The 25843-nt window shown below is 41.1% G+C and overlaps 1 protein-coding gene across 1 annotated transcript in view; it reads right to left on the reverse strand.

Moving 5' to 3' along the window:
• The window catches only part of FHIT (fragile histidine triad), a 213514-nt gene extending 191674 nt beyond the window's left edge, over nucleotides 1-21840 (reverse strand). Inside the window, exon 1 of the mRNA XM_017820522.1 lies at nucleotides 21633-21840. Coding sequence (XP_017676011.1) covers nucleotides 21633-21717 — 85 coding nt within the window. The 5' untranslated portion in view covers nucleotides 21718-21840. The remainder of the gene's footprint in view (nucleotides 1-21632) is intronic.
• Nucleotides 21841-25843: the final 4003 nt, after the last annotated feature.

The following is a 25843-nucleotide window of genomic DNA, read 5'->3' on the forward strand; positions in this document are numbered from 1 at the left end:
TGGAATCAAGACTTCTTCTTTCCTCCAAAGGAAAATAGGATTATCAAGTGCACTAGGAGAATTTCCTTAACATGATTGATAGGAAGAAAGAGTAATCACCTTTGAAGTGCCACTACATATAATACCTCTCTAGTGTTCTCTTTCTCCTCCTGACACCCATGAGTAATTGAAAGTAAAGAAGCTGCTTAGTGTGATCAATGAAGCCCAGTTGACAGCCCCTGCCACGGCACCGACCAGCACTGTCGGGTGACAACAACGTCATCTTTGATACTTTGGGGTTGACACAGGGCAGCATATTTCTGCAGTGCCAGACTTCCCTTTGGCAGGAATCACACTGCCAGGAGCACTAATGACCTGTATGAGGTGCTCCTCTGTCAGCACAGAGGGGCCTCTCGCAGCACTGGAAGCGGAGCTGGAAACTGAGCCAGGCACTTGCTGAGTTTGGACTCAGTCTCAGATCATCACGTTCCTGCTACACAAAAGCCTCAGGACCCCAGTTTTGTGGCTGTTGGATGTAAGGCTCCCCTCCTGATCTTGTCTGCAACCCAGGCTGTGGAGCCCTTCCAAAATATCCTCTCTCATGCTGCACAGGAGAGCAACAGCTCTGCCAGTACCTTGAGTCAAGGGAGACAAGCACGGGGTTCACCAGGTTCTCCAGCGTGTGAGAAACAAACCAAGATGCATGTCTTTTGTTAGCCAAAAATTCTGGAAACTAGAAAATAAAACAAAATTGCAGGGCCCAAGCAGACCGGAGTTGACTCACCGCAGGTTTCTGAGGGGATAAATTATCTAAAAAAATACCCGTTTGTGTTGCTTCACATTTATCCACAAAACATCCTCTAACATTGTTTTGGTATTAACAGCTTGGATATTTATAATGAATGAAATTAGCATTATGTAAGGAAGTAGCAAACCAGCTGTCTCTATTTTACTGAACTCTTTGCAAGATGTCAGGCTGGTCTGAGCTGACTTCTCTGAGAATAATTACCATAAAGAAAATAACCTCACAATCAAGAAAATGTGAACAAATTTGGCTTCTACCCTGAGCACCAGGATAAAGAAAATCTGCTACACACAGAGCATCTCTTAAAAAAAAAATAAAGTTAAATGTAATTTTCTTGAAGTTTCAACAGCTCAGATCTGTTCTATTGTTTCACAGTCCTAGGCACTGAAATTGGAGATGGCACACCAAGGTTAAATCACAGTAGTGACAGTTTCTTGTGTCAGACACCTGTCAAAATGTAATAAGAAATCCGTGAAAAGAAATAACATGCCAAAAGCACATCACAACAGGTTTTTTTTCATTTTCATACATCATGACTCATAAGTCACAGAACCTGTATACCCACGAAAACAAGGTGGCAGCTACATGCCAACACTCCTTGTTTGGCAGAAAATTAGACTGGGTCAACCCCTGAAGTCCCGCCCATCCATGCCCTAGAAGGCTGTGTAATTCCACCCATGGGAATAACCTACCCAGGGCAGAGGAAAGTGGAAGATTTCTGCTTCACCTGGTAGAGCTGGTAGAGGCAGCAGAGATGGCTGAAGTCTGGCCAAATCAAGACCCTAAGAAAGCACCCCTTATCTGCTGTGCCTGCAGATTCTCCATGGGGTCTCCTGCACACCTATTTTCCACAAGTCCCAGTGCCCACCAGAAATCCGAGCTCCTTTTTCTTTACCAAGAACCCAAGGAGTATCAGACACACTGACACCAAACAATGAAATCGTTTAAGAAAAATCAAAGCCATCAGAACTGAGTCAGGGCAACATACTTAAAAACTGTAGTTAATGTATCTCCTATAAATACATATCCTATCATAGGGACTGTGCAAAATGGGACAATCACAAAAAGATGGGCAATATCAGATCTGCAGATGGGCCCATGAGCACAGCAAGGAAATAGGTCCAGGGGTGTAGCACTGGCTCCTTTTTGTTAAAGGGGATTATTTTAATATCTGTTCTTTGTAATTAAAGTGAAGACTTTCATGTAGAGGGGCTTTCTGAATGTTATTCAAGTTATCAAATTATGCACTCACAGAATAACTTAAATACCATGCACACCTCTGAGCTTGCAAGCCTGCTCTAATAAATTCTAGCTTTACAGCAATAAGCAGCCTTCAGGAAATCCCCTCTTCCATGCTACATTACCTATGTTCATTTGAGAAAACTAATGAAACAGTGGCCAAAAAGGTACATACATTACGGAGAGGCAATATTCATTTCCATGCAAAGACATCTTTCCTTTCAGAGCCTGGGCAGCTTTCCTAGTTTGTTTTTAAATAGCCCTATTCTGCAATATAGGACAGTGCTGCATTTGCTCGAAAGTCTGCTTCTTGAAGTTGATTTCTTTAAAACTGTGAATGATACGGTCTGTTCTGAACTACCTATGCAGAGCTCTGGCAATAACACTCCTACTGGCAAGGAAGGGGAGTTTATAGCTGCAGCTTTGCAAGAAACAAATAACATTTTCCTGTGACTATTGATTGCCATCTATTTTTATGACACATCTGTGACTTTCAGTGACTTACGCACTAAGTGTTCTGCATTAATAATATATCTGCTCCAGTTATTTATATACTTACTTGATAAATTAAAAAATACATACTAATAAAACAAGTCTAAGGTTTTCCAGAGAGGAAAATATTAAATGAATACTTTTATAAGAAAGGCCAAAGAGCAACACCCAATAAGAGATCGATTGGATATTTGTACATACACATGCATGCATATCACATATATCAATGCATACACATGTCCCCTGCCTTTTCCTCCCTCCCCTTTGGATGGCTCTGTAACCTGCCACCTCCTCCCTTTCCAGAAGGGCCAGCAGCTGAGCTCAGCAGCACCTGCTCCTTCAGGGGACCCAGAAAATAAGATTCTAGGCTTTAGACTTGACTTCTACCACAATCCATTTGAAAGGGACAAAGTTAGCAACAGGGGTCATTTCCCTGAGGCTCTTTATGCCTCTGATATTAGCAGGACTAGAGACACCAGCCACAAACTAAGTATTACTATTTACTTTTTATTTTCCTGGCAATTTCTAAACATCTAAAAAAAAAAAAATAAAAAAAATCTCACTATGCTGGATATGCACACACACAAGTCCCCCCACCAAAAAATACCCAGCCTTTGCCAAAAGGTTTGCTAGTCAAGTGTATTCTCCTGTACTTTGGTTAGTGCCACACTTACCTGCAGTCCAGTCACTATCACATCCTCTGTGCCGTGTACTGCAACAATCTGCATGAATTTATGCCATAGGACAGCAATATAAAAAAAACCCACAAAACCAAAACAACCAAACCAAAAGCAGCTTAAGCTGCGATAATTTGTCCAAAAAGTTATTTCCATTTCTGTCTAGAGAACTTTTTTCCAGACTAATGTTTACTCCTTAAAGTACCTACAACTGATGCTGTTCTCTGCATGCCTTCCATCCCTCCTGTTCCTCAGGAGTTCAGTCCCAGCAGGGCTGGCTCTGGCTCCTCACACTTGCTGCAGTCTGATGCAGCTCCACTGAGCTACCTGTGGGCTCACTTACAAACTAATCTTCTACAAAAAGTTCAGAACAAAGGCATTTGGGTGTTGGTTTTTGCATTTAGAACTGCAAGAGGTCAAACCTTATGTGACCTTTTATATCTACATTAGCGATCAGTTCAGATGAAATTTAAAAGGTTATGACACTCCAAAGCTGTGCCCTGCTGCTTGTCCAATGGTAGCTGTAACACACAGAAATATCCTTTAATCAGTTATCCCAAACCATCTTCCACTGTTCTGCATTTTATAATTATAACATGCTAGCCAGAAGGAAATGTTGGATTAACCAGTATCCACAACATGCCTTTGAGCAGAGATTTACAGAGAACAAGTAATTTTAAATTGAAAAGATATTCCAATCCATTTGCAAAAGTTCCGCAGAAGTGCAAAGAGAATAGCCAGAAATATCCACACAGACTGCTAATGTCAAAGATGATGAAAATACCCAGTTGTGTATTCTGGTTCTAGAGGAAGACAGATTCTGCCAACAGCACCAGCCTGCTGGCTAACCCTGGAAATCAATTCCTCCATCTGCACCCCCCCACTGTAGAGAGATTCCTCATCTCCCCCTCTTTGCTCACATGGTTTTCCTTTTTTAAAAGTCCTTTAAAACCTCCTGAGTGTTTTGAGCCTGTATTTGTGAGGCTGCAAATCCACACGGTGGGTTTCAATTCTCCAGGAGAGTCCCTCAATCCAGGTCACCACACTGTGCTGCCGTAGCACAATGGGTGGCACGGAGTTGAGAGCAGGAACCAGGGGAACATCGAGGACTAAATGTGAAAGCACAGCCCAACTGAAACAAATGGGACATATTTTCTATAAAACTATAAAGCAAATGAGCTCAACAGCCAGGTTGCCAAGAGCAAGGAAGAGGAGTCAAAGACACTGTAGCGTAATATGAGTATCCGAGTTGTTTTACACGCTTATGAGAGTGCCCACTCCTTTGCACCTCTAAAATCAGTCTCCTAAGAGAAGTCTCCTCATACTGGGTGGCCTCAACAGTCTATCAGGAAATCCTTCCATCCTGTGAAAGGGAAGTGCCTCTATTTGCCTGCTGGCCATGGAAGAAGCATTCTGAACTGAGGTGCCTTAACTCTGTGCCCACTGCTAAGCCAGATGAACCCTGAGCCCAGAGTTAAACAACCTCTTCCATATTCAGAGAGACATTTCTGGTGATGCTATGGAAACCATTGCTTTTTTCTACAGAGACTCAAAGCTGCATTAAATATGTTCCTTTACCAACTTTCCTTCCTTCAATGTTAGTACCATTATGAAAATGGATGCTGACGGGCTTTGCTCTTGACCTCAGTTCAAGCTCCCTGTGTTTTTCTATTAAGCTCAAACAAAGAGGTAGATGCTAAAGCTGGCTTAAAAAACACTAATGTCTGCGGAAAGGGTGAGCAAAAATGCTTATATTATCACCCTGCTGCTCTGTAAACAGTTAAAGCAAGGGACTAGGTTAGATGCTGCGCTTAGCATGTTATAAATCTGAAAGTTTCAGTCTTAAATCCCAAGGCAAATGCTGTTCAGCCAACCCTTCTCTTTCCAGCCCTTAACAACTGCACCTCATCCTTAGTCCTTGATAACACACAGCTATGCAAAACCAGAAGGTGCTGCAACTCAATCACTGGGTCCTGTCTCAAAAGGCAGGTATTCCTCAATGCAGGACACTTCAAAAATGTGGAACATAAGGCCAAAAGGAGCAGGGGTCCTTACTCCTTAGGTCTTCAGTTTAAGCTTCTGGTTTTGAAATACATCTGCCTTTCTAATTGGATAACGGTTCTGCTGCTTTCTTAATCATTTTACATACATCTACTCACTCCAAACAGATTAAGATGAGAAAATGGCTTACACACCTACAACTGCTGAATAAATACTATCTACCCAAGTGCTATTTGCATGCTTACCATGCTGTGCTGAAATGAAATGCATGTTCCATGGCATGTAAACTAAATCACAACAACAGAAGAAAAAAGGAGCTAATTAAAATACAAAGGTGAAAGACAAAATAAACAAGACAAGCAAAGAGCCAGATGACAGTGTTCTTTAGGCCATTACAAGGAGGCTCCTTCTCCATATGTGCTTGGTAGAAGCACTCATCTCTGACAGAGAGATTTCCATTGTTCTCTGTAAAGGGTTTTGCTTTTATTGGCACGAGTCTCACTTTTCAAATGGACATTACATGGGTCAAATCCATTTTGGACCACTCATACAGCTTGCCTAAAAGAATGGGCAGAAAAACTAGAACAGTCTCATGCTTCATCTTCCTGGAGTGCTACTCACTGTTGCAACAGTTGAATTTCCCCTCGGTTGCTGGGATCAATTGCTTTCAGGAATATTCCTGCTTTTACTGAAAACACAAAGCAATTTTTTTAAATCTCCCTGATGGATAAGAAAAGATATCTTAATGCATCCACGTTCAGAAACCAAAACACAAAACAATAATAAGTCCAAGATTAGTCCTTCTCTTTCCCATCAACCTCTTTATTAAGCCAATTTTATAATTTTCGAAGGCCAGCTCAGGCTTCCTGAGAACCTGAAGGCAGTTATTCCCACTACTAAGCCTGTTTCATAATAGCTTAAGGGAGCTGCCCTTTTGAGAAGAAATTATCCTGCTCCGAGCTGAGGATGTTCTCTGACCAAGACAGGCCATTTCTCTAGTTCACTAGAGGCCCAAACGATTTTATTGTACTGGATGTGCTCTCTGTTATTTCTAGGGCTCTGCTTAAGAATTACAAGTTTACAGCACAGGTGGGTGCCACGAGAGACTGAGCCCTGTTTTCCCTGTCTCTGTTCCAGGGGGTGACTGCAGCAGCCCCTCCCCAGCCCACAGCTGTGTGTGGCACTGGCTGTTTGCCCCTGTGGATGACTCACAGGAAGCACTGCACTGTAAAACCTCAGAGTTAAAACCACTGGAGTTCATCTTCCCTTGTGTTACCCATATGCCTGCAGCCAAGCAGAGAGACTAAAGATACAGTTTGTCTCTTGACTCCTAAATATTTAATCCACACCTTCTACAGGATATTCTAGCTTCTAGATACAATCCTGTAAATCACTGAATGTCTGTAAGTAGTTGCCCTATTCTAGATTTATTATATTTTCTTCTGTGGTATATACACATACGAGGGGAAGGCTGATTAAGCTATACCTTTACATATTCTGACAAAGTCTTCCCACAGTGCTCAGGAACATCTGAGGCAAGAGAAGGAAACAATACTGAAACAGAAAAACCTGCCAATTCCCACCCTCGCAGATAATCTACCTCAAGTCCATCCTAAATGCTAAATCCTTCAGAAAAACAGATGTAGGATGTAAGAAATAGTGCAAGAGCAACAAAGCCAAGAGAGAAAGAAAAAAAAAAAGTGGTTTATGCCAAGCAAAAATTTTTGCTTCACTACAAATACACAACTGAAATTTAACAACATCTTTCACAAAAGAAAAACACATTACACTGAAAAATTAAGTAAATTGCTAAAAGACCTTACCCCAAGAAACCTGAGTCATCACTCGTGACTGCTCCTAAGAGGACATTGCTGCATCATTTTGTAAATAACATTTTGTTGTCACTTCATTTCACCACAGCTGAATAACAAGGGATTTATGAATTGTGGGCAGGATTTTAAGCAGCATTTGTCAGCAGGATTTTAAGTATCAGCAGAATTGTCAGCAGGATTTTAAGTATCACAGGTGCAATTTGCATCTCAGCACCCAGTGAATGAAGGACAAATGTCCATTTTTCCTTCAATGTATTTAAGGTAGAATGTGGGGGTTTTTGTTAATGCAAAAATAGGACTGTGTCCTGAGCAGTGCTCTTGGCTTCAGAACATGTGAAGAGACAGGATTATGCTCTGTTCCAAGACAGGGTATGGATGAGTGCTTGACTGTTCAGGAATTTACAGTGAATTCTACAATAGTTCTTTCAGGAAGTGGTACCATATTTTTTTACTATGAAACAAATAATCAGATGCATTTTCCACTATTGTTCACTAGAAATTAATTACCCCTTATTCCTCAGGATGAAACACTAAACACAAACAAATTCTTTTTTTTTCTTCCCTTTTTTCTGTTTATGCCTCACTTGTAAACGAAACTCAGACAAGATGATCTTTAAGGTCCCTTCCAACCCAAGCCTTTCTATGATTCTATCAATATGTAACTCAGCTCCATGAGGATGGTTGAAGAGACTTTTACAAATTTTAGTAGTCAGGGGTTTTTTTTCCATCCTTTGATAGGTTTCCAGGATAAGTTTCTTTATTAATCGAATGTGTTGCACCAGGAACACAAACAGCATTCAGACTAGGCCAGGCTGGATGGAGCTCTGAGCAACTTGGTTTAGTGGAAGGTGTTCCTGCCCACGGCAGGGGATTGTAACTACATGGTCTTCAAGGTCCCTTCCAACCCAAACCATCCTACGATTCTGTGATTCTATTTTACAAAAGCATAAAACAGCCAATGTCACCTGCTGCTTATTGAAAGGAGAACAGAGCCTAGAAATCACCATGTCCACATTCTCTGTATCCATTAGACCACTCCAGGTCATAAGTTTGCTGCCACATGTTAAACGACTAACAGCCATGACTTCTCATAAGTAACAAGGTGCTACAGAGCCAGTGAGTAACAGGATGGGCTCTAAGACAGGAAACAGATTAAGAATTCCAGGTATAGGTCAGATTTTACTTATTTCAGCTCTCCTAGAGGGGATCTACTGTCTCCAAGTCCTTAAATTAAAAAGTCAGCAAAACTGATGTGCTGAATCCCAGATGTTAATTGCATGGACTCACTGGATTAGAACTGCAGATAATTAATTGCCAAATTTTAATACATGCTGAACTAAATGGATGATAAGATTTCCAGTCGGTAGTTCTGAGGTCCAGAAGGGGAAGATTATTTCTTAAAATGTGAGAGCCCTAGAGGCCAAAGTCATCTAAAATGTCTGATTTCAGGAAGTTAGAGAAGCTTGGGAGACCAGTGGAAGGACAGAGTGAGGAGCTGTAACACTTGGGTATTCAGTGCAGCAGCTCAAGGGAACTTATACGCTACTAAATTCCTTTTGGTAAGAAGGAAGTAACTTTTCAGCCTGTAGAAATGGAGAGTGACTGTTAGCTATGTTTCCATAGTTATATACAAAATGTTCTTTTAGATTTTACAAAAAAAAAAATGAAATAAAAATCATAGCATTTACTGTTATGACACCATAATCTCATCACCCCAATTCTTAAGAATTCAGTTTGTCAGTTAAAGCTCAGAGTAAAATAATGACAGTAGAACTAAGATAAAAACTTCTTTAAGGGAAAAATGTCTACCTTTAGGATTTTGATCTGGAAAGTACATAAAGTTAAAACTACAAGACTAACAGAGGAAGGAATTATTTTTATCATTTATACAATAGTATATATAAAATACCTCAGCCATGATAAAACCTACACTGTGCTTGGTGCTACCTGCTCATTAAAATCTGAATTGAAAAGGAACAACAAAACTAAATAGTGGCATAGACTTTAAGACATATGTAGCCTATAATGGATCAGGGAATTGATCCTGAATCTTGAGTCCCCTGCCCACTTTCTTACCCTCACCACTCCTTCTAACTCCATGCACTAAAGTACTACCCTATTCCATGCTGCCTTCCTGCTTTTTCTCACTGACATAGGCAGAATCAGATTTTTATTTTTTTCTTTCCAGAAATATGCTATGAAGACTCTCAGACCTAAATTCACTGTTTTCTGCTGTGTGCACCCAGGGTTTTATTAGGAACTATGACTGAGAGGTATAATTTGAAGCTGTTGTTACACTGATAAGGTCGTGGTTTATTTTCCTGTAACAGGTGACCCAAGGGAAGTTAATTTCCTGTTTGATGAGACACCTAAATGACGCTTCGCTGTGGGTATCAGAAAAACACGCCCTACAATTAGATTTATAAAATGTTGAGCTTAGTTTGGCTAGTTCCTGATGCCTTTTGAATTGCACTTCATCCTTTGCAGCTCTTCTTCAAGCAAGTTTAAGAGTGTCTGGTTTGAAGGTTCATGACCTGGAGGTTATCTTTGATATCAGCCCATCTTTTGATTATCAGTTTAGTTACATAACAAAACCTTCTACATCTGCAGATGATAGTAAGTAAGGCTACAACCAAGGCTGTCCCAGGAGGGTGCTCAGCTGTCATTCATGCTTTCATTACATCTCAGCTGGATTATCGAAGCACATTGTTCACATGCCTTCCAGACCAGGCACTTCAGAAACTGCAACACAGCAAAATATTGAAGCTGGAGGGATAAGCAGCTGTCAGTGAGCACAGCCCACTGCTCCCATGCTGAGAGCTTAACAAGAACCTCAGGCAAGGCAGCAAACTGCAGTTCTCGTCTCCCAACCCCACCTCTAATAACAGTTCTCCACACCTGCACCAGCAGCGAGCCCAGGAAATAGATTTGGCCCCTCTGAGTGTTATTTGGTTATTAATGACAGGGCAGAGAGAGGTTCGGGACTTGTTGAGCACCGAGTGGTGCTCTGCACATCAGAGCATTGATTTCCCCTACCCAGGGGGAAAGCAGATTTGCCTTCACACTGTCCCAGAGCCCAGGGATTCTCCTGTCAAATTCAACCAACAGGCACACTCTTCATTTGCTCAGACCTATTCCTTTTGTCAAAAGGAAAATGTTCTGGATCACCAGGTTTTCTCAATTCCAGACATCACCCAACTCACCTGTGTGAACCCCAGCTCTCTACTTTTGAATCAGAACTGTTTATTAAAACAAACACAAACGAAAACCAACCACCAAACATTCTGACATTAAACTGAAGTGGGGTTTTTTATTTAAAGTGAGACATCTACTAACAAGACACTAAACACATTACTGAGCTGGGAGGTTAAAATACAGAGCAGCTACTCCTCCCCTACTGAACAGAGCCACAGAGGGGTGTTCACAGGAGAGCCTCCACCTCCTGGCAGTGTAGTTACGAAGTGGTTATACAGTTACTTCAGCCTGGGTGGAAATATAACTAAGTGATACCAAAGACTCTTGGAGAAGAAAAGTTAAGACAGGTCAAATACAACCAGGACTTCTGTGTTAACAGAATCATGAGAGCTAAATCATCAGGCAGGAATCTTTAACACAGAGATTCGACATTGGAGCGAGTTAGGTCGTAACTCACTGAGCATCATACTCTGGTCTTGGAATACTTTTAAACATAGACCAAATACATTATCCACCTGCATGTATTCACAATGGTATCTTAATATCTCTTCCCTTTAAGTACTACCTCAGGTTTCATTCTGTAGTTTGCTAATTCTGTGATTCTCCTACATGTGAAGGGCATTCAGAAGTTTTCTGTATTTCGTAATGTATTGGTATAATTACAAAATCTCATTAAGGAGGACTTTATTATTGATTTACTGGTTTTCTATTCATTAAATTTCACTGTAAAAAGGATTATTACTTTTAAAGTCAGCATGCTTAAACACAAATGGAATTATCGTAAGAGAAACAACATAAAATGGAGCTATTAATATTAAAACAGCTATACTTTGAAGATTATTCATTTAATAAATCTTTGTGATATTAACAAGATTGATGAGTGGTAGTACAAATGAGGGGAACATGGGAGAGATGATCATTTATTATCATTACAGAGATATAAAGTATGATTCAGTGTTTCATAATGGATGTTAAATTTGATTTAACATATGGCTGACTCATTCTCTGAAAACTATTCTTAAAGACATAAACTCATTGAAAAGTCAAATCCATTGTCTTAATAATACTCATGAATTATCTTTTGATAAGAAAATAACTACTGTGTCCTAAGACAAATCAGGCAGATTGTGGCAGAGCTGCCACACTCCATGCCAGCAGTACAGAAAATGCACACCTATAGGTACAAACAACACTTCAAGCCCTGGCAAGTGAGAACTGAAAACGAGCAGAAAGTGTCTTCTCCTTTTGCAAACCCACATGCCCAGAGAGTACCTGCCACCTGTGCTGTGCACAAATGCCAAATCCTGCTTTTACCCATGCAGTGGGCACAGGCAACAGCACTTCTGACTGTGAGCAGGGGCAAGACTTCCAAGGGATGCAGCAAAGCCCCCAAGGTTCCCTGGAAACAATGTAAACCCCATTCCAGAGGTATATTACAGCACTGGGTATGAATAGAGCAGAACCTCTGAGACAGAAACACGAAGTCCTAAGTTAGAACATCCACACAGTTCAAGCATTACAAGCTCCACGGAAATGCTGAGCAACAGAAACTGCATTTTCTTGCCCTGTTGATATAAAATCAAATATACTGGACAATTAATTGCCTGATATCTAAGAAATACTACTGCTTTAAATACACATTTAACAAACGAAACAGCTTAAATGAGGGACTGGTATTTCTTCTGAATCAAGCCCTGATAGATATTTTCTGAGCATGTCTATGGAAGAACTCCAAGTTAACTGTGGGGTCGCGATGAGTTCTGTGTCATGGTGATGTTTCCGCTTAGCAATCCTGGCCACAAAGACTTCTGAAAATTCCTTCTGTAGATCCATCATTATTTTGCAGTGAATCAAGAGCAAACAAAATGGCTTCTCCCCTCCCCTGCCCCCAGGGATATCCCCTGCCACACGAACAGGATACAGATGAGACTGAATGAATGCCACGTAGCATCCTTGGTACATTTAACGTCTGTATCATGTGCAAAGTGTCATAATTTTCCACAGAAAGCACTTCTGCTCCCTCTTTCCTTTCCTTTAGCTATTTGCAGTATTTTTTTTAATTAGGAAAATAATTGAATCAATACCTCACCACCTCATTGTTTCTCTCCCCTGAGATGCAGCACTAACAGGATATATATATATTTATTTATTTATTCATTCACTCACCCTATTGTGACAGTCTAATCCTTGCTAAAATAGCAGCAGCACAAGTCCCAGCAGTATGGTTTACTGGAAGGTTTAGTGCTCTGGCCAGCAGGTCCCTGCTTAGAAATCATCCTCATAAACAGACTCCAGTAAAGATGTGATACTTTAATTTCCCACCTCTTCAGACTTTTACGTGTTTCTACACTCTCTCATATGCTAAAATTAATCCAGACTTGTACTTAACGGAAAAGGATTGCTGAGGTGCTCCATCACCCCTTCCTGTGAAACACTTCACACATCTAAAGGAAAGGCTTTGCCTTGTGCTAACAAATTACAGGCCTAATCCCGGAGCCTGTTGCAGGATCTGGCCTCTAAGAACTGACAGATCCCTGGGCATACATCTTCCCAAGCACCATCCCAGCTAAGGGAAACGGGACAGGCTTGAATGTACAGAAGAGAAACGAGCAATAGAGTCTTTATTCTTTGAATATGATAATAATGTAATCATCTGCACAAAATGTCCTATTCACTATCTCTATTCAGCCATTTGTTTATTTAGGTAGGAATTGACTCTGCACATCAACTCTACACACATCTCAGACATTTTCATACTTTGCCTGCCTCACCTTTACTCCATCTCTTCTGTGAGAATTTACTTTCACTTATGCAAGCACTACTCAGGCAAACTTCCTAGCTGTTAAATGCACTAAAGAACTACGAGAAGAAAATTGAGACAGCAGTAAAAGGTTTCAGAACAGTTGGCAGTGGATGGATATGCAGATAATCTACTGAGGCAGAGATGATTTGTAATAGGAAAATTCTAGTCTCTACATAGGTTTTAACTCACTCTTCTTTCTAATTTTACAGACTGACAATGGATTCAAAAGCTCCCAGGAGAAAGTGAGCATGCTGAAATGTAGGAGGTCTGGTACAAAGAGGAGCGAGCAATGTTAAGTGAAATCTTTTGAATACATACTCCCTTTTTTGTTTGCTGCACTGAGTTTCTCTACTGCTAGTAATTGACTTCTGCTTGTTTACAATTAAAGGCTAACATTCATGTTAGAATATTCAAGTGAAAAAGTGCCTTCTGGAGGTGATTAAAATGTCACAGAAAGATAAGGATGTAAGTTAGCTGTGAAAGCTGTTAATTGCAAATGTACTCCAACATTAGCAGTGCTGTGTCTCTGACACTCTCCTTCACAAATCACAGCAGAGAAAGGACATTTGCATCCCCTTTACATGCCCTTTGCATGTCCACATGGGGGCACGGGCATGTTTTGCTGATACTTTGCTGGACTATTCATTGATTGTCATTTGGTGCAGTCTCTCACAGGTGAATAAACTGTCCAAAGGTAGATCTCTAAATACTCAGTGAAGCACCGAGGAGACAGAATTGAGGGGGGAAAAAAATCATTAATTCCTTTTGCTTAGTTTGTAATTAATCAAAATTATGTCTCTTATGATAACTTAGCAGGTATTTGCTAGTCTTAATCAGACACATACACATGTTGGGCTAAATTAATCAATGGTGAAATAGCAGATCAGCCAGACACAAACAGCAATGCAATTTTCCTAAGTATAGTAGTAAACATAACCACAAGATTTGCACTGAATGGCAATTTGTTGCTTACAAAAGATCAAAAAGATAGTAATCATGCAAACTGTGCTTCAAGCACATTTTGTCCCAGCATCATTCATTCCAGTATTGGACTGATCCCAGGTCATTTTCCCTGTACCAGCAGCTCTTCATTAAAATAAGCATGTTCTGCAAGGCTTGCAGTGTTTTACCACACAGATTCACTCTGTCAGATACAGGTTCACCTTCTGCTGATTTAACTCCCTTTTCTTCAGAGTTTTATTATTGCCTTTGGTATGGTTGATTTAATTTCTTTTTTCTTTCTTCATATGACAGGGATATCTAATCCCAGAATTTTATCCTTGGAAATTCAAATGATGTTGATCTATCTTTGATGCTCGTCTTTGGCCAAGTTGTCACAGACTTCGTAATTAACATTCTGTTCTTTTACATCCACTGTAACCTTTTCCTACTTCCTGGTGTGGCATCTATCTATCTGTGTATCTCTCTGTCTATGTATCTAGCTAGCTAACTAGCTTTATAAAGATTTCTAAAGGACAGCATTCAACATTTACTTTAAATTATCTGATTATACCTCCATTGTTTTTATGAGTTTTTGAGAATGAAAACAACCCAAACCAGTTAGTGGCTGGAACACAAATACCAAGGATACCAAGTCTATAATTTTGATAGCTGCTTTCTCCTACTATCTCTTCAGTGGGACTATTTCACCTCCTCACAGACACAGGCATCACCAGACACAAGCACCTTTGATTTCTAGCAGTAGGACTTATGTTTTTAAAGATACTCAGGGCTATCACTTCAGGTGAAGAGTTGAGCACATTTGCACCATTGGTAAAGTACTACCAGCCTATGAAAATGATCACAGCCCCAAGAACATCAAGTGCTGAGTTCTGAAAATGCTAGACTTACATATTTTTTAATTAGGTCTCTTCCTTCTCATGGTCCTTGCTTCTAAAAGGTCTCTCCAAATAGGAGGAGAGGATGTAATGAGAGAAAGCCTTTTTTTTGTGCAGCACCATGTTTTATCTGGATCTTTTCATTCTCTCCTAGCCAGGCTTAAATGCCATATACATGACTTTCACAATATATGGCTTGTCTGTTCTTTTTTCTCCTTGGGCTCCGAACACCGATGCTATTGTTGAGCACTCAAAGGCTCTTTGTAGCCCAAAATAGCTGTACCAAAGACTTTGCCTTATTCAGTTCATTTTACCCAGAACCTGATTCTTATTCTGTGGAGTAGTGATGAGTCTTTTAAACCCTGCATGCTTTTGCAGGCGTTTAAGGTTCAAAAGTCCCTGATGTCTAGTTAATCAATACTTTAGGAAGATCTTGTGTAATGCTCATTAAAGTCTAATGCACTGTATTTCTTCAGCTCCTCTGTGCTCCGTGCTCAGAACACCCTGCAGCTTCTCTCCAGCTAAATGGCCTTTGAGTTCCTCACACAGCTTGTTGAGGTGTTTTCCTGCCCATTTTTCAGTGATACAGCTTAACATCTCAGATAAATCTTTTGTCCTAAATCCTCCCTCTCCTATAGACAATCCTTCAAGAAAATAAGGCGGGGTGGGAAGAAAAAAACTTCTCAAGTGTTAATTCCTGGAGCTGCTGTTGTGCTTTTTGCTCTAAAGTGAAAAAGCTGCAGGCTGTCAGAGGGAGCTGAGCACACAGCAAGGACACCCTTGCACTGTCCCAATCCACACAGATAAATGGCTGGATGTCTTTGAATGAGTTATTTTCACTATCTTGCTCTTTGAGCTCTACTGTGTGTGGGCAAAGCTGACAGAGGCTGTATTGCCTGCTCTCCTGCCTCCAACACCAGACAAAGATTCCAGGTGATGCCACTCCAAACAATGCTAAGTGTCATATAACCTTTAACCAAACTTTATCTCTTTGAGAGGGCTAGAACAAAACTTATACATTGCTTATTTACTATTTCTGGCCTATTTAAAGTATTGTCCACACATATAGCTGCTATCTGTTCTGGCAAATACCTCCTAGAAAATTCCTCAGGACTACAGATCACCCCAGACTAAGTTAAGATGGGATCTCCTAGTCTTTTAACACCAACATAGGTTCTTCTCTCCAAGTTAGAAAGCCAGGGCAGTGTTAAACCTCAGCCTATGTGCTTGTTTTATAATAAGCTGGGATGTACCAAGCGACCTAAACTAAAAGCTACTGTCACTCTCGTTTATAGCTGTGATGCTTAAAATAGCAGCTCAGAAGATATATTTATCTTCTGCCACTTTATCTGGAAAGCACTTTAAAATGACCACTCCTTAATCTCCAATCAGAGCTCATGATGATTGAAAATCATATGTCTGTATTACCAGCATACTTTTACATTCAATTGGTTTTTTAGAAGTAGATTTTAAAGAAATCAAACAGGAATATAATTACGCAGGTAACAGCTTCACAGCATAAACCTGGATGCTTCTTGGTGTGTAAAGACACTTAATTAAAAGACTAGATGAAAACTACAGTTCAGAACCAAAAGCATCTATTTTGAGATATAGAGTTCACATGCCTGCCCCACAAGCCTGGCAGAAGCTTCCTTTGATAAGGCAGTCTTGGATTCAGGGACGTGAAATACATAAATGCAATCCATACTCCCACACACATCCAAAGCATTTCCCCAAAGACTGTAGAATTACCTCCATTCCACATAATAAGTTTTTGCATTCTTTCTTTCTGAAAGATATTAATAACCTGATGTGACAAATTATTAGAGGGGAGAAACACAGAACAAAATACGTTTTGCTAAAGATGCCTTTCTACCCATACCTACAGTGAAACACCTGTACTCGCCCCACCTCAGTCTTGCTCCAATTAAGCAGGACCCAAACCAATGCTGAAAGGAAGTGTCCCCACAAAAAGGTCAATTAGAATCAGACAGTAACACTGCTGGCCTTGGCACAGGGAACTGCTTCCTAATGGCAACAACTACTGCAAGGAGATGCTGGTTTAAACACTGTCTGACCCAGGCTAGTCAGAACTAGCCATTTCACCAAACTAAAATACAGTTCTCCTCTGGACTGACTGGCATTTCCAGAGCATATTTGCTCATCTTTCTGCAAACTCAGCCTCAGGCATATGAAAGTCAAGCCGTGCTCTTCCTGGTTCACGAGACGAGATTCTCCTGACCAAATGCTGCCCTCAATTACAGCCGTGCAGTCCTGGCTCTGGGAGGGGAACTGGAATACAAAGCAAGCACAAATGTGACAAAGGCAGCACACGTGGCTCGGGATGTACACGAGGTGACATTCTGAGGTGATTATTGTGATCCACCCTAACTTTAAAGCAATGTCTGTAACCAGCTATTTGAGACAAGCAGAGGGAAAAACTGCAATCTGAAAAGAGAATCTAAGTAAGGATTTTTAGATGAAGTCCGTTCCAAGCTCCAAGACACCCCTGTGGGAACACATTTGAACCTGTTTCCTCTTGCCTGTGAACACTGAAGAAGGGGTCTGTTGGTTTTTCCAGTGCCCAGCACAGGGAGCTGACTATGCCCTATAGAGTGCACAGGACCAATTTACCTGTTCAGTGACACGGGAAGGAATGGGGTTCTTTAATTCCTCTTCAGTCTTTATTTCCGTTTCAGAACATCTTAACCATAGACTCCTAGTGTTCATGGAAGCAGCAGATGCCAATTGTTCCATTTCTTTCCTCCTAAATAAGGTCTATTCATTCTATTGCAACCCAGTGCCAGGTGGAGCACAGATACCAAATCTGGAATCTATATAGCAAGTTTCCTACCTTTCTTGATTTCAGTTTGGGAGAATTATGATGATTTCCCAAGCTAATGCTTAGGAAAGAAATGCTTAGAGCTGATTTTGTTTTCTTCTAGGGAATGAAATACAATAAAACCTACTTACTTCTGAGTGCTTTGGAAATAATTGCTCTTTTGTTCAGATGATGCTTCTTGCTCTAAGTCAAAGGGAGGTAAATCCAAAGCAAATACTTGAAACCAGTGGAATAACCTTTTCAATGTGACCCTTTGTTTTCACAAGCTTATATAAAAAATACTTGACTAGCAAAATCTACAAATTATAAATAATAATAAACTACAATTTTAGTTTGACTGAGAGGAAAAAATTACTCTAATTTTTTTTTTAAAGAATAAAAATCTAAGCTTTTCCAAATATTGCCAAAAGTTAATGGAACTGTGCAGCAATAATTACAGCAGGAGCAGCAAAACAAGCATGACCTCAGTCCTGGCCACAGTCATGAGCCTTTTAGAAAAGTCAAATCACTGCCTTTCCACACAGCTCTGCAGGAATGACGCTGCCCTCCAAATAACAAAGAGCTTCCTAACACCTTATAAAGCAAAGAATTCTATTTTCCATGAGAGAAGCAGTATCCAGTCACCAGCCAGGTGGAATAATCCCAGGCTCTTTTGTTTTCAATAGGATCATACCCATATTCCATTTGTTTATTATAATGCTTGGCTTTTCCCTCACCTATTTCCATGACCTTCACATTTCCATGAGACAAGACTAAGTACTATCACCCTACCCAATTTCAATTACTGGTTTGATATTTTGTTGCTCAAAGCTGTCAAATTCGGTGTGATTGCAGACTCAGAGAAAGAAGAAATAGAAATGCGATTATCACTGGGAGAAAAGTTTTGAACCATCTGCAAAAAATAGCAATAATAATGAAACATACTCTCCCAAAGATGCCATATATCACCTTTGTTTAATATTTTTGTCAGTTTTGCTTAGAAAAATTAATGCCTTGGGAGAAAATAATTGAAAGTGTCTTTCTGGAGTACTGTAAGCATCCCCTTGGGGTCTTTATTATTCTAACAATTTCCCTTTTCAAAATACACAGGTACTAACAACCAACAAATTATTACATTTCCTTTAAATGAACTGAAACAACAAAGATAATTAACTAAGAACATAAGCCTGCTTTCCATATGGTAATACACATCCCAAGGGCAAAGCATTTCTCTTTTAAGGAATTCCCCACAGAATTCTTATCCACCTTGTAAGGGTAATTAACAACTGCAAAACACAACTGAACTTGCTTAATGTCACAATATTCTGCAATGGATTACTTTTTCATGGAAAATGAATATGATCTGTAAAAAGGAACGTAGGACCTTGGAAGAATAAGGCATTATTTGCTGTCATGGAGCATGCTGATGTAACTCACAGTATGATTTAAACTCTTAGAAGGTGGTTAAAAAATATTTACATTGAGGTTTATGTCAAAAAGAAAATTAAAATGGGAAGCCTGGTTTCCCACTTAGCTAAGTAGTAGTTTGTGATATTTTCTGTGAACGACAATTTTTGGGGAAAAAGAAAGGAACATATTGGTTAATAGGTACCTAATGTGTTAAAAATTAGGTTAGATAAGGCAAACCATAGTCTCATTATAATTTTATTAGTTGAAGCAAACAGTACACAGAATACTAATGCTTTCTTAGCAAGCACAGTGCATATTAAAATTCAAAAGCATCTTGTCTACACTACAATTTTAAGCCTGGAAGGTGTACTAGGCAACAAGCCTATTGTTACTAGGAACAATATAAGGAAGAATGGTTTAAGTGGAATGAAATTAAAACTCAAAAGCTGAAACCAGGGTAAGCACAGGGGAGCATGGAAGGTAAAGAGATTTTTTTGGATTGCCCATATCTGAGGTCCCCAACAGAAGAAAGACATGGATCTATTGGAATGAGTCCAAAGGAGAACCATTTCAAGGATTACAGGGCTGGAGCACCTCTGCTGTGGAGACAGGCTGAGAGAGTTGGGACTGTTCAACCTGGAGAAGAGAAGGCTGTGGGGAGACCTTGGGGTCCCTTCCAGTGCCTGAAGGGGCTCCAAGAGACCAGAGAGGGACTTTTCACAAAGACATGTAGTGACAGGACAAGGGGGAATGGCCTTAAGGCAAAGAAGAGTAGGTTTGGATTAGGCAGTAGGAAGAAATTCTTTATTGTGAAGGTGGTGAGGCACTGGCACAGGTTCCAGGCAGGCCATGCAGTGACAAGTAACCCAATTCTAGTTACTATTCAAGTTTTCATATTTTATTACATGGCTTCAGTGAGGAATTTGACACCTCACTATTGGTGTGGTGTGGACCACTTTAAATACAAGAACATTTTACATGGGAGAAATCACTGAGCTGGAAGAAAGTGAATGATTGGCACAGGGCAGAAGTACTTTTTGCTTCAAGGCTCTGGCCTGTCGTTTGCTGGAAAATCTGTTTTATTAAATGCCATTCACACTTCCCAGATAAGTCACTGAGGGATATGCCAGATTCTTTCCCAAATACTACTTGATACTCAGCGCTGATCACTGATGCGAACACAACATCTCTTTTGATGTTCCTAAACACTGACGTGTATACATTTCCCAATACACCAAATGTTTATAAGGCTACAAGAGAGTAAGATATCAACCCTTTGGACAGAGAAAGGGCAGAGGAAACTGATTTTATTTAAATAAACACATCAGATACTTACAAGAGTTCAGGAAAATCCAATCCAGGTGCCGATTGCCTGTGACTTTTTTTTTTTTTTTTACTGTTACAGCAAGTTTCACTTAAGTGTAATTTCAGTCAATCAAGTAAACATTTATTATCAAGAGACAGGATGTGAGAGGGTAATAATGCAGTGTATGTGTAATAGTGACATTCCAAGAGTCCTTACTGTGGCTTCTGCTGCGCTCCTCTAAAATATCCCTCTCTAATTTCCTACCCAAGCAGACCGAGGTGCAGGATCGTGGCCTAAGTTTGCAGGTGATTTTGATGGCCAAAGGAGCAAATAGAAGCTGACTTAGACACACATTTGGCTGTAGGTGCACTCAGATGCATTTTATTGAACTAAGGCCCCTCATTTGGCTCAGCCAGTCTTTGTCAGACATGACAGCTAAACACACTGATATTGTCCACATCAGGGCTGCTTTTCACTTCTGATGCACATTTCAAAGAAAATAAACGTATTCCAGTGACACCCAGCAATCAGGCAGATTATCAGCATGAAAATACTCCTGTATTCAGGGGCTATACAAAATGTTTTTCTGCTTAGTCCCCTTCAATCATACAAAACATATTAAATCATTTTTTCAAACAGCTCACGGGCTCAGATCACACTTAAAGAATCACAAAGTGCCCTTACATTGAAGTCCTCTAACGCTGATCATTTAACATACATAGTATCTATGGCAATAAATGAAGTAGATTTACCATTAAAGCTGTGAAAATCAAGGATGTTATTACGGCAAGTCTATCCATCACCAGCACTTATTTCAAATGGCCTTATCTGCAGCTTAGGCTTGTATAAAAATTTCTCCAATCAGGCACTGCACAGATTCCAGAGTGATATGTAATAGCACAGCTCTAACACCTATCATGCTTTACAGCACTGTTTAAAAAAATAATGTGAAAATTCAACCAACTAACCCTTGTTTAGTATTTTTGTCTGTATCATCTGCATTACTGTTTTAATCTTCCTCTTTTTCCTTTGTATCAAAACCCATGACAAACTGCACGCCCACATACACATTACCAAGAAGACTCACAGCTAACCCTAATACATTATACTAATTATTTTCTACAAAGGAGTACATTATACTTGATAATAACCAGCAGCAGATAATTATAAATTTTATTTACAAACAGTAGCGGCAAGAAACAAACATTCACAACACGAGCAAAGACGACTTTACCTGAAACAGAGCTCAGATGAAGTGAAAGACCACCGATGTTTCCAAGGTCCCTCAGTAAACGCTGTACATGGCACGTTTCAGACATGGCCACACAGAATGCTAATTATCAGCTAATATCCAAGTGAAAATAATGTAACACCTTTGCTCAGCTGAAGGTTCCAATTCCTGGCAGCTGCTCTAGGGGACGTGCCCAGTCTGCGGCCTGTGCCCTCAGGGCGCCATTTCCAGGCGAGCCCCCGGCCCCTGTTCACCAAGTCCCCTCACAGCCCTCACACTGGGGTGGCATTGGCAGATGCACCTCTTGGCCTTTAATTTCCCATTCTGCACAAGCAAATCACCTGCCTCAGGTACCAACATGGGCTACAAAACCCCCCAAAATCTCCACGAGAGTTTTTTTTCCCTACCTCTTCAGGCACACAGCAGCACTGCCGTGGGCTCAGCACCGCCCAGGACCATAGAGATAATCCACCCTCTGGCCACAGCCTTCCACACAACTGGGATGGTGCTGAGCCTGCTTTATGTAGCATTTCTGATCTCTATTTAGGTCAGGTTCTGTTGCTCCTGATCTTGGTTCAGCCTGCTGATGGGCATTTTGTGGGAGGCAGTACTGCTTGATGGGAAGAAGCACCAGCACAGCCCCAGGCAGGGACATTAAGCTGTTAGAGAGTGTCCAAAGGAGGGCCACAACGATGGTGAAGGGTCTGAAGGGGAAACCCTATGAGGAGCGGCTGAGGTGACTTGTTTTTTTCAGCCTGGAGACTGAAGGGAGACCTCACTGAGATCTTCAATATCAGAGGGGCAAGTACTGATCTCTTCCCTCTTGTGACTAGTGATAGGACTCAGGGAAATGGCATGAAGCTGAGTCAGGGGAGGTTTCGCATATCAGGAAAAGGTTTTTCACCCAGAGGGTGGTTGAGCACTGGAACAGGCTCCCCAGGGAAGCCAAGGAAGTGGTCACAGCACCAAGGCTGACAGAGTTCAAGAAGCCTCTGGACAACGCTCTCAGGCACATGGTGTGATTCTTGGGGTATCCTGTCCAGGGCCAAGAGTTGGACTTGATGATCCTGACAGATCCCTTCCAACTCAGCCTGTTCTGTGATTCTGCATTAACAGCAGGTACCAGTGGCAAAACTGAGAGAAAAATTATTGATCGCGTACTTCAGGCCCCTTCTGCATATTCACTGTTGGAATTGAAAACTTCTGTTCTTAATCCTCTCTCAGTGTTCATCCCTCCTGCACTCACCAGAGCTTTGAGCAGGGCTGGCATCTACCCACAGCCACCCCTTTCCCCCCAAGGCTACTCAGCCCCACCATACACGTGGCATCCCTGGGGAAGCAGAGCCTACAGGTAGGGCTGCAGCCAGGGTAAGGAGCTTGGCCAGGCATCACGGCAGCCCTGCAGCACAGAGATCTTACACTCGCTCCACAGAAAGCTTTGTATCCACCTTAAACAGGCAATTAAAGGTAAAACAACCTGGTCTTGAGGCAAGATTTACTACAAGAACTGACAAATTCCAGCAGGTTCAAAATTTTATTTGAAGCCTCACCTGCTTTTCTCTATTGGTCTTTCCTTCATAAACCCAGTCCTCATCAAATATGTCAGCAGTGTGCTACCTCAGTACATCATAAAATATGTAAGAATGTACAGGATAACAAAGCAAACGGCTCCAGAAGCAGCAAGGCCCTTGGTATTTCCTGACTTTGGGGTAGTTCTCAGTCTTAGTGCTGCATTAGTGTTATTTTCCAAGTGTTTGATGCAGTATGAACCTCATGTTTTGAGGAATAGAGCTGTACAACGCTGCCCAAAGGAAAGGGAAAATACCCTGAAATGAAATGTGTGATCGTTTACAATGCCGAAAGCTTTTTAGCTACAGGCATTATTTCACAGCCAAGGTAAGCACTCTCTCCTAGGGGTACAACTGCACAGCTGCTGTTCAGAAAAGAAACATGGCTTCTGTTTCCAGTCTATCTTCCCTTCCTAAAATCACACTGATGAGAACTGATCCTCCAGCCCTACAGGTGACAGGGCTGCCCCCAAACCAGGCCACGAGCAGCCAAAAAGGGGTTTTCCTCCAGGCAGACCCTCCAGCCTTCTTCAGCACATTCCCTGCACACAGAAGTGAACACAGCTGTAGGGAAACCCACAGAGCCAACGGACTTACCTGGCCCAGGAAGCAAAAAGGGATATGAAATTCAGAGCTGGCACGATGTTGCCTTAAGGCAGTAGGGTGCCACACGCAAGTCACTGGTGGGAGGCCAGTATAACCAGTGGGGAGAAGAAAGATGATTCTTCAAGAGTCCATCAACCACCCTGGAAACAACAAAGACAGACCATCCAGGTCTGAAGCCTCCATCCAGGGCTGGAGCCAGGCACAACCACAGCACAGTTCAGGGCTGAGCTCAAATGGAGATCTCAGAGCAGGCAGCTGAGGGTGTGTGGGTGGAGGTCTTGGGGCAGTTAAGCCCAATCAGAATCACAACAGGCTGCATGTGGATGCAGGAGCCTTCTCGGGGTGTCTGTGTCTTCAACTCAGAAAAAAACAGGAGGTAGCAATTTTGAGATTCCCCTGTTTAAATACATTGTGAATTGCAGAGCTAAACCAAAAGACTTCTCTAAGCACCTCCTTTGCCTTTGGGCTCTCCAAACTCACCCTAGTTTGCAGAAAGCACAGTATAAATGAGCACATGCAACTCCCCTCCATCAGCTGGAGCACACAGTGAAAAAATGAGTTAACATTTGTATTAAAGTAATTAAACACATATAGCATTCCCAGACAGATATTTTATATAATTTTCCAAGTTCCTTATCCCTGAAAAAGAAATCATATTTCATCTCATGAAGACTTAGAAGCTGGACAATCTCTGGAAAAAAATCTACCTTTCAAGAATGCTAGAAATTGGGAAAATGTATTCTATGCAGCATAAATAAACCTTAGCCTACAAAGAGGCTGCCTTCAGCTATACATATATGAATGTGCAAACATATAATTGATGCATAAATTTATTAATGCAGGCTCAGAAGCTTTACACCTTGTAGTCAAGTTGACATATGATCTTTTTATTTTACTTTCCAATAGGAGAAAAAAAGTAGTGCAGAACTGATAAAACTGTTTGAGATTAAATTGGATTTTCCACTACAGAAAGCTGCTTGGAGACAGGTATTCCAACAGCGAGACACGGTACAAAAAAGTCTCTCAGAGCCTTAACGAGAGTGACAAGGGGAAAAAAATGTGTCTCTGCTCTTCTAGAATGTTACTCCAAATGCTGCTTTTGTCATAAAATACTTCTGCTTCTTTGCAGAAACTATTTTCTTGTTGTCATTATTTTGCAGTATTTAGCTGAAAGGCTGGAACAAGAAAGCTGCATTATGTCAAAATGCCTTATGTGCTATTCAAGCAAAATGTGACACCTGTTTTGGGTATAGCAAGTAATAAACTCATTATGCACTGATTCAAATACCTAAATTTAATATAATGAATAAGATATATGAGGGTTCCCCTCACAGTACTGAGGGATCGTCATTATTAATAAAGTTATCATAAGAAATATGGGATAGCAGTGGGCCTTGGCTGCCTAGAATGAGCTCCCTGCAGAAGTCCAGAGCTTCCTCCATGTTTCCATCCCTTTCTCCATGCAGATCTCCCAGCTAGTCAGGTCCTCCTTCCCCATGCCATTGGGGCTGCCTGAAGTCCACAAACCCTTCTCTGCGACCAGGGAACAGCCTGTCCCTCCTTTCTCCTTCCTGGGACAGTTCACCATATCCCTAACACCCTCACATCCCTTCTGACTTTTCATTTATCTTCCTCTTCTCCTTCCAAGGACACTGTTTCACCTTCACACTTCTCTCTGCCACCAGGAAGGTTTCTTATTCTCTCCCCTATGCCAAAGACAACGTTCATTCCTCAAATCACACCACCTTCCAGCCCACCCAGGATCTCTCAGTCCTTGACTCCACCACATCACTGGGTACAGATGTACTCCCTCCTTCTTCAGGAAGCCTGTTATCTCCTGTTCCCACGGGGTGTCACACATCTTTTATTCCATTTATCGTTTATATTCACAATTCTTGGATAACGAAAAAAGAAAAACCGCAAATCCCCAAACCGTGTCATGAACAGCAGGACAAATGAAAAACTTCCTTTCCTTCAGCTCCCAGATCTCTGCAGTCTAGTAAGAGATGAGGTCTTATTGAAGTTTAGACAAATTGAAGA

This window comes from Lepidothrix coronata, unplaced genomic scaffold (genome assembly GCF_001604755.1).
Source record: "Lepidothrix coronata isolate B3197 unplaced genomic scaffold, Lepidothrix_coronata-1.0 Scaffold84, whole genome shotgun sequence".
Taxonomy (NCBI): Eukaryota; Metazoa; Chordata; class Aves; order Passeriformes; family Pipridae; genus Lepidothrix; species Lepidothrix coronata.